The sequence below is a fragment of the Mauremys mutica genome, chromosome 14, assembly GCF_020497125.1.
Source record: "Mauremys mutica isolate MM-2020 ecotype Southern chromosome 14, ASM2049712v1, whole genome shotgun sequence".
Taxonomy (NCBI): Eukaryota; Metazoa; Chordata; order Testudines; family Geoemydidae; genus Mauremys; species Mauremys mutica.
In genome coordinates, this window is record NC_059085.1 from 3,128,263 (window position 1) to 3,142,240 (window position 13,978).

A 13,978-nucleotide genomic window follows, 5' to 3' on the forward strand; every position below is an offset into this window, starting at 1 on the left:
TGTCCCTCTGTCCCATAGCCTTGCTTGAGCCTGGGAGGGCCAAGGGAAATTACCTAGCGAGGCATTGCTGAAGGGGCCCTCCCTGGGAATCATTAGCACTGCTTTTTGCCATTGGCTTTTATTAATCTGACTTTAAAACCTCAGTTACAGCACTATCAGTATGAGTGGGAGAAGCATCTTCCATGAGAACCAGGCTCATGCAGGGGGGTGCCTAATAATGTGAAACTTGGCTCTTTCCCAGACGACTGTAGCGGAGACCCACATACATGGGGCTTGCAGCTGGTGTCTAAAACCTAAAGAAGGCCCTGCAGCTTTGGCTCAGCAGTTCCTTATACCCTCTCTCTGCACTGTCACTAACTTACCTTGCACAGATGGAGACAACGTGCTAAGAGCGGCACTATAGCAGCCTGTCCATGCCTCTTTCACAATTTCTACTAAGAGATTTTATCACTTGCGTCCCGTCTATGAGGGCTTTTTAACAATACCCGTGTATTTTAATGGGCTGTTGCAGTTTTGTGTAGCTAAGAAGGCACTAATGTGCAGTCTTTTTGTGGCGTGAGGTCCAAGGCTTTTAAAGCACAAGTTGTTCCTCAGCTTTGTGTATGTCTACACCCGAAACATGAAAACCCCGGCAGTGAGTCACAGAGCCCAGGTCAACTGACTCGGGCTCACGGTGGGGGGGCTAAAAATAGCTGTGTAGAAGTTCCCGCTTGGGCTGGAGCCCAGGCTCAAACCCAGCAAGGGAGGAGGTCTCGGGGCCTGCACTCCAGCCTGAGCAGGAATGTCGACACTGCTGTTCTTAGCCCAGTAGCGCAAACCCAAGTCAGTTGACCCGCGTTCTGAGACTCGTTGCTGCAGGCGTTTTTTTGCACATAGCCTTTAACACCTAGCCATTCAGCATCAGGTTGTACTCACTGTCTTCTCCAGACACCAGAATGAGCCTTTCATCACCTCTCCCTCCCTTCGGCCCTGTACCATGCCTGGTGTGTGTGCGCAATAGATAGTTGTAATTCAGTGCTCCATTGCAGTGTCAGGACCCCAAATAACTGCTAGTGTACAAGACCCAAAGAGCAACACTCACCCGTCCAGGTTGATTTTACAGGCTGAGCCAAACAGCAAAGAGCAGCAGGAATGGTGGGTGAAGAGAGAGTGCTAAAATCCCTGTCGCTGGTGCTAGGTGGAGTTAGTAAGAAGCAGAAGGAAATGGCTGGTTTTAAATGAGCTATGGTGAATGCCTCTTTCAAGCACGGTGCATCCCTCTCTTTTCAGGGCATGTTGAGTCCTCTTGCATGGTAACCCCCTTTGAAAGCTCCTCATTGTAGGATTGGCTCCTGAGCCCCAACATCCTCCTTGAAGTCAGCCTGTGGCAGTGCCAGGACGTGCCCTAGTGCCAGTGTGAATGGGAAGGTGTTGGAAAGTACAATCAGGGCAATATGGGGGAAATGAGAGCTGTCAGGCTAACCGTTGTGCAGCTGAACAGCCCCTCTCTGGGTGTGCTTCTCTCCCCCAGCCTTTCAGCAATGGGCTGGTGACCGTGATGGTTCCCCAGCTGCGGCGAGAGAACAGCCTTCTCCTTTGGAACACCTTTGACCTGAACACGCCGGTTCACACCTTCGTGGGACATGACGATGTGGTGCTGGAGTTCCAGTGGAGAAAGCAGAAAGAAGGTGGGCGCAGGACTGTGACTGCTGATCTCATGCAGCTGCCATTGGTGCATGGCGGCGGCTGGAGTCTGCCTTGCGGCTGCCGTACTCAAACAATTGCCTTTCTGCTCTTGCCACTACTTGAATTAGCCTCTATCTGCTTTCCAGGCCCCACAGAGCATAGTTTATTGGTCCGTGTCCTGTTGCATGAGCCAATCGATATGAGTGCAGAGCAGGTCAACAGTGATTCTCTCATTTCCCACCAACCCGTCAATTTGTTTTTAAATGGATTTTTCAGAATAAATTGTACAACAATAAGATTGTTGCATAAAGTGAAGGAAAAAAATCAAAACTGTGAGTGAACCCCTCCAAGCTTCACCGTTTATTGCACGGAAAAAGCAAGTCCACAAATATCAGGAGCATCACATGCAATAAAAGCTGCATTTTCAGTAGTACCCACGTACTCAATACACCAGCCAAGGGAGGTGGAGCCGGGGGAAAGGAACCCTCCTGCCAAATTTCAGACTCTAGTCAGTCATTTTCAAATACAGAAAACCCCACAAAAAGGTCAGAACCAAACAGAGCAATGAGAGAGCACACAGGGCTTTAACCTGCACAGCTCCACTGCTGTAACTCCTCTCTTGCTGTAACCACAGGCCCCTGGTCCTTGATTCACACCCAGGGTCTTATGGTACCACTGCCCTCTTTGGGTGCAGGGCATGGACTTTATATCTGTCACACCATTTCGTTTGCCCTGCTCAGTGATGAAGGTGGCAGCACTGGTGCAAACCACCTATCTACACAGATTTAACCAGGACTAATTTCTTCTCCAGAGCAGGTCCCCAGGCTCCCCTCCCAATCATTTAATGGAATTTTTGTAATGGCACTTAGGAAACTTCTTCCTTTGGTTTTGCTCAGAGGGATGGGTGTTTGGCTGTTCTCTTCCCATTGAACCTATGTGTTGACCAGTAAGCAGTGTGGCCTAGTGACTAGAATACTGGCCTGGGACTCAGGAAACCTGGGTTCTTATCCCTTGCTCTGCCACTGACCTACTGGGCAAATCACATCCCTCTCCGTGCCTCGGTTTCCCTTTCTGTACAATGTGGATAATGACACTGACCTCCTTGGTAACATACCTGAAGATCTACTGAAAAGAGCTATGCAAGGGGTGGAGTTATATGTTTGATTATTAACTTATTACTGTGTCTGCATGCCCTCGTAACCTCACAGAGGCTGGGGCTGCAGACAAAGGTATCCCGGCTTAACTAAAGGTATTGTTTAAACTGATTTCGTTAAATTGGTGGACCTTAGTGCGTGGACACTCTTATGTAGGTTTAAACCTGGTCATTCTCAGGGTATCTCTCACTATGGGATTATTCCAATTTTACAGAAATCGATTTTTGGAAACAGATTGTATAAAGTCGAGTGCACGCGGCCACACTAAGCATATTAATTCGGTGGTGTGCGTCCATGTACAGAGGCTAGCGTCGACTTCGGGAGTGTTGCACTGTGGGTAGCTATCCCATAGCTATCCCATAGTTCTCGCAGTCTCCCCCACCCATTGGAATTCTGGGTTGAGATCCCAATGCCTGATGGGGGCCCAAAATTTGTTGCGGGTGGTTATGGGTAAATGTTGTCAGTCAATCCTCCCTCCATGAAAGCAACAGCAGACAATCATTTCGCACCCTTTTCCCTGGATTGCCCGGGCAGACGCCATAGCACGGCAACCATGGAGCCCGTTCAGCCTTTTTTCACTATTACCGTACGTCTACTGGATGCTGCTGACAGATGCGGTACTGCAGCGCTACACAGCAGCATCCCCTTGCCTTTTGCAAGTTAGCAAAGACGGTTACCAGCCCTACTGTACCATCTACTGCTGTCATGGGTGCTCCTGGCCGGCCTCGGTGAGGTCAATCGGGGGCGCCTGGACAAAAATAGGAATGACTCCCCAGATCATTCTCTTCTTTAAGTTTTGTCTAATGGAGAGTCAGTCTTGGCTAGAATATCAGGCAAGCCTACTAAAGAACCAGAGAGGCAAACGGCTGCTCCGGGTCAGAGCCCCAGACATCCTGCAGAAATGATGAGCTGCATGCCATTCTAGGGGGTGCCCCTGCAACAATGCCACCCATTGCTTCCCTCCCCCACCCCTCCTGGGCTACCGTGGCAGTTATCCCCCCATTTGTGTGATGAAGTAATAAAGAATGCATGAATAAGAAACAACACTGACTTTATTGCCTCTGCAAGCAGAGATCAAAGCAGGGAGGGGAGGGTGGTTGGCTTACAGTGAAGTAGAGTGAACCACCATTCTGCACTGGTAAAATACAAAATGTCCCAGGATATGTATGTTGACAGACAGTTCTAAACGGCAGCTTAATTTTTTTATTTGCAGCAAAATGTAGAGGTCTAACTATCTGATTGTGAGCCCTGGTAGCAAGGAGGAGGCTGGAGTAGGCGTGACCGCATGGTGCTGCTGACTGGGAGAGCAGCCTGAGGCAGAAGCCTCCAGCTGCTATGATATTCCAGGCAGGAGTGAATCTCCATTAGACAAAACTTAAAGAAGAGAATGACCTGGAGTCATTCCCTTTTTTGCCCAGGCGCCCCCTGCCGACCTCACCAAGGCCAGCCAGGAGCACCCACGGGACGACAATGACGGATACCAGTCATACTGTACCGTCCGCAAGGCAAGGCAAGGCAAGGGGATGCTGCTGTGTAGCGCTGCAGCACCGTGTCTGCCAGCAGCATCCAGTAGACATACGGTGACATTGAAAAAAGGCGAGAAACAATTTTTTCCCCTTTGCTTTCGTGTGTGTGTGTGTGTGTGTGTGTGTGTGTGTGTGTGTGTGTGTGTGTGTGTGTGTGTGTGTGTGTGTGTGTGAGAGAGAGAGAGAGAGATGACATATACCCTGAACCACCCACGACAATGTTTTCGACCCTTCAGGCTTTGGGAGCTCAGCCAAGAATTCAAATGGTTTTCGGAGAATGCGGAAACTGTGGGATAGCTACAGTCGTCAGTCGCCCCTCCCTCAGTGAGCATCCATTTGATTCTTTGGCTTTCTGGTATGCTTGTCTCATCTCCTTAAGTTTCACGCAGCACTGTGTTGAGTCCATGTTGTGGCCTCTCTCTATCATAGCCTTGGAGATTTTTTCAACTGTTTTGGCATTTCATTTTTTGGAACGGAGTTCTGATAGAACAGATACATCTCCCCATACAGAGATCAGATTCAGTATCTCCTGTATGGTCCATGCTGGAGCTCTTTTTTGATTCTGGGACTGCATGGTCACCTGTGCTGATCAGCGCTCCACGCTGGGCAAACAGGAAATGAAATTCAAAAGTTTGCGAGGCTTTTCCTGTCTACCTGGCCAGTGCATCCGAGTTCAGATTGCTGTCCAGAGCGGTCACAATGGTGCACTATGGGATAGCTCCTGGAGGCCAATACCGTCGAATTGCAGCCACACTAACCCTAATTCGAAATGGCAATACCGATTTCAGCGCTACTCCCCTCGTCGGGGGGAGGAGTACAGATATCGATATTAAGAGCCCTTTATATCGAAGTAAAGGGCTTCGTTGTGTGGACAGGTGCAGGGTTAATTCGGTTTAACGCTGCTAAATTCGAGATAAATTCATAGTGTAGACCAGGCCTCATCAGTTTAATTACATTGGTAAATTTACAGGCACTAGCTAAACCAGCACAAGCCAGTTTTAAACCTATTGAAGTGCATCTACACACAAAGTTACACCGGTTTAACTAAACTGTTTTAAAACTAGTTTAAGTGAAATCCGTGCTGCGTAGGGCAGTCCCTCATATGTTTGTGTCAGCCAGTTGAGAGCTGAGACCTCTGTAGCATTACAGCCTCAGGGCCTCCAGAGATTCCCAAAATCCTTGGGGGGAGTGGCGGGGAGCCAGGATTTGATATTCCAAATGTAGAAAAACTGTTGTGCTCTCTGCATCATAAAGGAGATGTTACAGGTGAAAACCGCTTTTTTTTTTTCCTGCTTTGCAATTCACTTTTATGTTGTTACTGGCATTTTCAGTTACACAGCAGTGTGACACATTAAAAATAAGTGCCTCCTAGTAGATCTGATTCATTTCCCATGTGAAAACTTTCACTGCAAAATGTATTTTTACCTGCATTGCAGTTTTCTCCTCTGTAACTCCAGCAGCATTCTTATCCCCATTTTACAGATGGGGAAACTGAGGCACAGAGTGGCACAGTGATTTGACTTGCCATGTGACCTTGGACAATATCAAAGGCAGGAACAGAACCCAGGAGTTCTGACTCCCACTCCAGCGTCCTATCTACTGGACCTAGCTACTTGGTTCAGTCCACTTATATCATAAATAGAGTTAAGTCTGTTTTCTGTTACTGCTAGAAATTATTTTATCTTCTTTTAGGCTCCAAGGACTACCAGCTGGTCACGTGGTCTCGTGACCAGACTCTGCGGATGTGGCGGGTAGACTCCCAACTGCAGAGGGTATGCAAAGTGCTTTTGGCGTTGGACTGGGGACAGCATTGTGAAGTGCTAAATTTATCATTGTTTACTTATATGAAGTGCAACTGACGGCACAAGCTCAGGCACAAGGGGGAAGAGATAGCTCAGTGGTTTGAGCATTGGCCTGCTAAACCCAGGGTTGTGAGTTCAGTGCTTGAGGAGGCCACTTAGGGATCTGGGGCAAAAAAAAATTGGTCCTGCTAGTGAAGGCAGGGGGCTGGACTCAATGACCTTTCGAGGTCCCTTCCAGTTCTAGGAGATTGGCATATCTCCAATTATTACCTTTATTACAAGGTCTCTAGGTGCCATCCAGCCTTCTCACTCACAGCTCAGCTCAGCCCCCACAGGGTGTGTCTACACTGCACCCTTCTTTCAGCGGCATGGAGTGTACACACATAGTCCCCCAGCACAGGTATAGATAGCAGAGTAGACAGTGAGGCACAGCTTAGACCAGTACAGACATACCGGGCTGAGTACATACCGCACATGGTTCTCTACTCATCGGCTGCACTGCTATTTATACCCATGCTAGGAGGCCTACACATGTCTGAATGCTGCATGCCTCCCCCGGGGCTCTTCCCCACTGTGGGGAAAGATGCTGGCACGGGGGAAAGGCTCTGATAGCTCCCCTGTGCTGGAGCTCTTTCCCTCCTTCAGGGAAAGACTCTAGCAGCGGGGAAACCTTTCCCCACTGCTGGAGCCTTTCACTCACGTGTGGCGCTGTACACCAGTGTGGATGCGGTGTACTGCACTGCTCACTGCAGCGTATGGCTATCCGTATGCTACACGCCGCCAGGGTGTGTAGTGTAGATGGAGCCTAACTCTGACCTGTAATGTACAGCAGGCTGCACTGTGCTCCAGACAAATGTTTGCTAGCCAGGAGGTTTCCCACTGGACATACAGAATCACGAAGGCTTCACAGGAACAGCAAGACTCAGTCTTGCTGTAACAGCAGGTGCACTGTGAAGTGGTGGTGTCCAGTATCAGTGGGAAGGGTTACCAACTACCTCAAGCTAACTGCAGAATCTAAAACTCTCCAGCAGGCATTGCCTCTGCAGACCCCCGCACACCTGGGCACAGGTGGCTCAGTGCTGCAGGAACCCAACCCTCCGAGGGAGTCAAGGCTGAGACTATGTGCACCTTCTTCTGGCTTGGAATACTAGGTGCAAAGCTCTGATGAGGACGTTGGTCCCAGCTGGCCTCTCTTGCTTTCCGACTTGCGAGGCTAGCGGCTCTTCGACCCATCGCCTCCAGCCAGATCACACTGTGTCCCGTCACTCATTAGCAGGCAGTTTTGCATGATTTCTATTAGTTTTCTCCTATGTCCAAACCTGTTGTTTGTATCCCAGGGAGATGCCCATGAGTAAGTCTGGTAGTTTGCCATGGCAACACTGTGTCCTTCTCCACATCTGTCTGTTCACCCTCTCCTGTGTCTTGTAAATCCAGGCTGAGAGTTCTCTGGGCCTGTTGGCTATTTGTCTGGGCGTTGCCCAGCCCAGTTGGGTTGTGGCCTTTAATTTGGGGCTGCTAGTCCTGACCATAGTGTAAATAACAATGGCAAAAATGCAGAAGTCCTAGTACTGGCTTTAAAAAGCAAAGCAAGTCATGGCACATGATATTCTAGCTCGTACTGATCAGTCTGTCATGGGATGGCATTAGAAAAGTCAAATCTCCTTTATTTTAGAATAAAACTTGGCTAACCACTCGTTAATCTATCCCCCTACTTGCTTCATGGGCATGCACACACAGCCACGTTTGCAAGTGACGGGGGGAGATGTGGTTGAGCAGGCTGGGTGACAAAGGCCAGGCCTCTTCTCTGATGAAAAGCCATGTCTTTCATCACAGGGCGCCAGCAGGAAAGCAGTGCCAGGGTCTTTGAGATGTGGCTGTTGTGCACACGCCCACCTGGCTAATTTAAGCTCCCTGGAGAGATGAGCTGCTGTATCGTTCCTCATGTATTTTGGGCTGCCTTTGTTTGATCCCTGTGACGCAGCACGTGGGTGTGCTTGTTCTTTTCAGCTGTGCGCTAATGATATCTTGGACGGGGTTGACGAACTCATTGATGGGATTGCCCTCCTGCCTGAGCCGGATAAGCCCCTCCACACCCAGGACTCTGAACCCCAGCATAGCGCTGGGCATGGAGACGAGGAAGGTGAGAGAAGTTCTTTTGCTATTTGAAACGGAAACCTTTTGGAGGTCATCTCTAAGCCGGTGGTCGTGCTCTGACTAAGAGACAGACGCATGCCTGCTTAACCATCCTTGTGGGAGGGTGGCTGCCACAACCCTGGCAAGAAGGGGTCGTCCACCCGTGAAAGGAAAAAATACCCCCAAAAGCAAACTCGTTCCTTGTCTCTATTGTTAGTAGCATTGATTTGTATGGTGGTATTGCCTCAGGGTCTTGGGCATGAATCATGGCCCCATCATGCCAGGCCCTGGGCAAAGGCAGACCTAGGAAGGTGGTTCCTGCCCCATGGAGCCTACAATTGAAGTGTAAGACCAGAGACAGCAGGTGGATGCAGACAGATGTGGAGTCCAAGGAAGTTGGTCAGCATGATGGGCAGTGGCTCGGCACACAGACTGGCTAGCCATTGGTACGCTATCCAAGGGACATTCTAAGAAGGTATCTGAAGGAGGTGAATGAGGTGGCTTGTGGATGTTTGCTGGGAGCGTCTCCCATTCCCACGGGGCAGCCCGAGAGGGCCCAATGGCATTTTTCTGCATATGGAACAAATGAGCAGCTGAGGCAGGCGTCAATGTCTCAGCAGCACGTAAGTGGTGGAGCTAGGATGGGTTTAGACCATGACAAGCCCTGCAAGTGAAGACAAGGAATTGGTGTTTTCAGCAGAGAAGGGGCAGCCAGTGGAGGGACACTAAAGGAGGGGGTGATGTGACCAAAGTGACAGGCTAGGGAAAAGACCTGCGCAGCAGTGTTTTGAAGGATATAAGTGAGGGCAGGATAGGGTTTGCCAAGGCCAGAGTGGAGGAGGTTGCAGCAGTTGAGATTAGGGGCAACACGGGCCTGGGTGAGAGATGTAGCTCCTTTTTGGAGCTCCCCTCCTCCTAGGCAGCAATGGGTATTAAATAACCGGTTCTGTTTCCTTGCAGATAGGGAAAATGGCAGGGTCCCAAAGCAGCAGGGCTGATTCTCCTTTTTGGCAAAGACCAAAACCCTTCTGGGAAACCTAGCAAAAGGGCAAATACAAACGCCTGTCCCCATGTCTCACCTCAGCCAGCTAACCTATGCAAAATGTATTAGCAGGAGTATTGTAAGTAAGACACGAGAAGTAATTTTTCCGCTCTACTCCACGCTGATTAGGCCTCAGCTGGAGTATTGTGTCCAGTTCTGGGCTCCACATTTCAGGAAAGACGTGAACAAATTGGAGAGAGTCCAGAGAAGAGCAACAAAAATGATTAAAAGTCTAGAAAACATGACCTATGAGGGAAGATCGAAAAAAATTGGGTTTGTTTAGTCTGGAGAAGAGAAGACTGAAGGGGGACATAACAACAGTTTTCAAGTACATAGAAGATTGTTACAAGGAGGAGGGAGAAAAATTGTTCTTCTTAACCTCTGAGGATAGGACAAGAAGCAATGGGCTTAAATTTAAGCAAGGGCAGTTTAGGCTGGACATTAAGCACTGGAATAAATTGCCTAGGGAGGTTGTGGAATCTCCATCACTGGAGATTTTTAAGAGCAAATTGGATAAACACCTGTCAGGGATGGTCTAGATAATACTTAGTCCTGCCTTGAGTGCAGAGACTGGACTAGATGACCTCTCGAGGTCCCTTCCAGTTCTATGATTCTATGAAATACAGCACCTCTTGTCCTAGTCTAGAGCACCCTTAATGAGCCATGGCCATGGCTCTCTCCTCCTGACCTGGCAGCTCATGTGCTTTTATGTGCTCTCCTGTCTCTCCCCACAACTAAGAGTTAACCCAGCTGGGCGTGGGGTATGTTCACCCTGTCAAAATTGCTGCATCAGTTTCCATTTGATTTGAGTTTGTAAGCTTTCCTTTGCAGCCATGAGGGCTGGTTTTTTTTTGTTTTAAGCAGAGAGTAGATTCTGCAATAAATGCTGTGGCCACAGGATCAAAAAACATACGAGTCCTGGCTGTTCTGTTTGGCCCTTCCCAGCCTAAAACTGTTGTGAAGCATTGATGTGTGCAGTTAAACACTTGCTGCTGTTCACCCTGACGCAGCTGCATTTCAGCAGTAGACAAAGCAATCCATACGTTAACATTTGTACAGTGTTTTGGATGCTTGAGGAGAACAATGCTCTGTAAATAAGACCCAAGCCCTCCTCCCTCAATATAAAACAATGTCCACAGTCTGTTTGACAATTCGAGATCCTTAGGAATCCAGATGACTGTGCAGGCTCTTGAGGATCAGACACTAGTCCAACGGGGAGACGGAAGAGAAGTCATCTCCTCTCCCAAACTTCCCACGCCAGGGAACCGCAGTGGCCATTTGTTAGAGGATTAGAGGCGTGTCTTCTGTTCAGGAAATGATCACCTTCTTCCTTGAGAGCCACTGGCCTTTGCTGAATCCATTTCTCAGGCCCCTATTGCAAGGCATCTAAGCACTATAATAGACTCATAGACTTTAAGGTCAGAAGGGACCATTATGATCATCTAGTCTGTGGCCTGCATTGTGCAGGAGGTCACAATCTCACCCATCCACTTCTATAACAAACCCCTAGCCTATGTCTGAGTTATTGAAGTCCCCAAATTGCGGTTTGAAGACCTCAAGCTGCAGAGAATCCTCCAGCAAGTGACCCGTGCCCCATGCTGCAGAGGAAGGCGAAAAACCTCCAGGGCCTCTGCCAATCAGCCCTGGAGGAAAATTCCTTCCCGACCCCAAATATGGCGATCAGTTAAACCCTGAGCATGTGGGCAATACTAATTAACAGCTAAGAGACCCACCCAGCCAAATACAACAGCCAAAAATATCTGGTCCAGAGGCTAATCCAAGAATTCTCATGGAAACCTCCCACAAAAGGAGCAGTTCCCAGCATGGGAAATGAAAGGGGGAATAGATTGAAAAAAATACCAGGGACAAGAATAGGCCAGCAGAATTAACTAGGACTTGCCTCATGCCCTAAAAATAGCCTCCGGCGGAGACCTTGTGAAGGTCATTCCACAATCAAGGGCTGGCCATCATGTGGTACCTACCCTTGACGCGGTGCTGACTAAGTGTGCAGTCGACCCAACCCAGACAACCATAATGGTCAGGAAAGGCCACGGGAAGAGGTACACTAATATATGGCCAAAGCCTCTGAAACTCTCACCGAGTTTTGCCTTGCCCACGATTCCTGGTTTCCCATTGTGTCACCTCAGTCATTTAAATGTCTTCTGGCCTTGCAAGGCTATTACTGGCCTTCAGGAATCATAGAATCATAGAATTCAAGATCAGAAGGGACCATTATGATCATCTAGTCTGACCTCCTGCAAGATGCAGGCCTCATATGCCGATCCACCCACTCCTTAAGCAAGCGACCCCTGCGCCATGCTTCGGAGGAAGGCGAAAAACCTCCAGGGCCACTGCCAATCTACCCTGGAGGAAAATTCCTTCCCGACCCCAAATATGGCGGTCAGCTGAACCCCGAGCATGCGGGCAAGACTCTCCAGCCATACCCTCTGGAAAAAGCTTAAGGATATCATATCATTGACCCATTGTACTATTTACCAGTGTGGCACTTAATTGACCTATTGACTAAGCCCCTTATCCTATCATACCATCTCCTCCATAAACTTATCTAGCTTAATTTTAAAGTCATGGAGGTCCTTCGCCCCCACTGTTTCCCTCGGTAGGCTGTTCCAGTATAGCACTCCTCTGATGGTTAGAAACCTTCGTCTAATTTCAAGCCTAAATTTCCTGACTGACAATTTATATCCGTTTGTCCTCGTGTCCACATTAGCACTGAGCTGAAATAATTCCTCTCCTTCCCTGGTATTTATCCCTCTGATATATTTAAAGAGTGCAATCATATCTCCTCTTATCCTTCTTTTGGTTAAGGAAAACAAGCCGAGCTCCTCAAGTCTCCTTTCATATGACAGGCCTTCCATTCCTCGGATCATTCTAGTGGCCGTTCTTTGTACCCGTTCCAGTTTGAATTCATCCTTCTTAAACATGGGAGACCAAAACTGCACACAATACTCCAAATGAGGTCTTACCAACGCCTTATATAACGGGACTATCACCTCCTTATCCCTACTAGAAATACCTCGCCTAATGCATCCCAAGACCGCATTAGCTTTTTTAACGGCCACATCACATTGCCTACTCATAGTCATCCTACGATCAACCAAGACTCCTAAGTCCTTCTCCTCCTCCGTTACTTCCAACTGGTGCGTCCCTAGCTTATAACTAAAATTCTTGTTAGTCATCCCTAAATGCATAACCTTACACTTCTCACTATTGAACTTCATCCTGTTACTAATACTCCAGTTTACAAGGTCATCCAAATCTCCCTGGAGGATATCCCGATCCTTTTCCGAATTGGCAATACCTCCCAACTTGGTGTCATCCGCAAACTTTATCAGCCCACTCCTACTCTTGGTTCCCAGGTCAGCAATAAATAGATTGAATAAAATCGGACCCAAAACCGAACCTTGAGGAACTCCACTGGTAACCCCCCTCCAACCCGACAGTTCCCCCTTCAATACTACCCTCTGCAGTCTCCACTTTAACCAGCTCCTTATCCACCTCTGGATTTTCATTTCGATCCCCATCTTTTCCAATTTAACCAGTAATTCCTCATGCGGTACCCGTATCAAACGCCTTACTGAAATCCAGATATATTAGATCCACCGCATTTCCCTTGTCTAAAAAATCTGTTACTTTCTCAAAGAAGGAGATCAGGTTGGTTTGGCACGATCTACCTTTCGTAAATCCATGCTGTAATCTATCCCAGTTGCCATCGGCCTCATGCTCCGTAACCACCCTCTCTTTTAAAAATTTTTCCATGATTTTGCATACTACAGATGTTAAACTAACAGGCCTGTAGTTACCCGGGTCACTTTTTTTCCCCTTCTTGAATATAGGAACTACATTAGCTAATCTCCAGTCAAACGGCACAATCCCCGAAGAGCTACCTAGAGTGCTTACGGGTGTATAGCCCGCCCACCCTGCTGAGAGAACGAGTGAGGTGTAAGAGGCCATCTCCTTTCTAATGGACAGAGCCTGCTCTCTGTGGCTGCCTGCTGTGGGGATTGGCTGTCTCAGAATGGTGGCCAAGCTAGTGCCATCCTTGGAGAGGCAGGAGGCCCCAGCTCAGGAGAAGGGAATCTTCCTCCTATTTGCATGCTTTAGCTGTCAGACAGGCCACGTGAGCAGTAGAGCTGGCTGCTAGAAGTATGCGTTTAGACGTGCACACTTTACAGTGTGTCCTAAAGCCATCAGACTTGGTCTCTCTTGGAGCAGGTGCAGAGGTGAATACCAAAGCGCAAAGCCCTTGCTAGGAGCCAGGAGCTACAGTTCTGCTGCCCTCTGCTCTAGTAATATTGTGTGGGAGGGTCTCTCTTGAGTAGGCAGGGCCCAAGGAAGTTAGGCCTTTGTAGATTAAAAAAAAACAAGCCTTAAACTCCACCTGGAAAGCAGCGGGCAGCTGGCCATGTTTTGCAAAGGATGGGTTCTCCAGGGCCCCATCCAGCCTGCGGTTCTTCCCACTGGCTTCAGAGAGTGTTGTCCATCTGGCTCAGGGGCTGGGCCCAGCTCCCAGACAGCTGAGTGGTACCCATGGTCACATGCTCTTTGATGGGTGTTGTGTGCCTGTTGCCGTGGGCACCTTGTGCACCAGGAGGTTGGCGGGTCCCCTGAAGCTTCCCTTCTTCTTCGAGATGTGTT

At 48.7% G+C, this 13,978-nt stretch overlaps 1 protein-coding gene across 6 annotated transcripts in view; it reads left to right on the forward strand.

Moving 5' to 3' along the window:
* The window catches only part of WDR59 (WD repeat domain 59), a 117,468-nt gene that overhangs the window by 40,373 nt on the left and 63,117 nt on the right, over positions 1 to 13,978 (forward strand). For all 6 annotated transcript variants that reach the window (XM_044986898.1, XM_044986899.1, XM_044986897.1 and 3 more), the window contains 3 exons: positions 1,511 to 1,667; positions 6,038 to 6,117; positions 8,155 to 8,287. In XM_044986898.1, the coding sequence (XP_044842833.1) occupies positions 1,511 to 1,667; positions 6,038 to 6,117; positions 8,155 to 8,287 (370 nt within the window). The remainder of the gene's footprint in view (positions 1 to 1,510; positions 1,668 to 6,037; positions 6,118 to 8,154; positions 8,288 to 13,978) is intronic.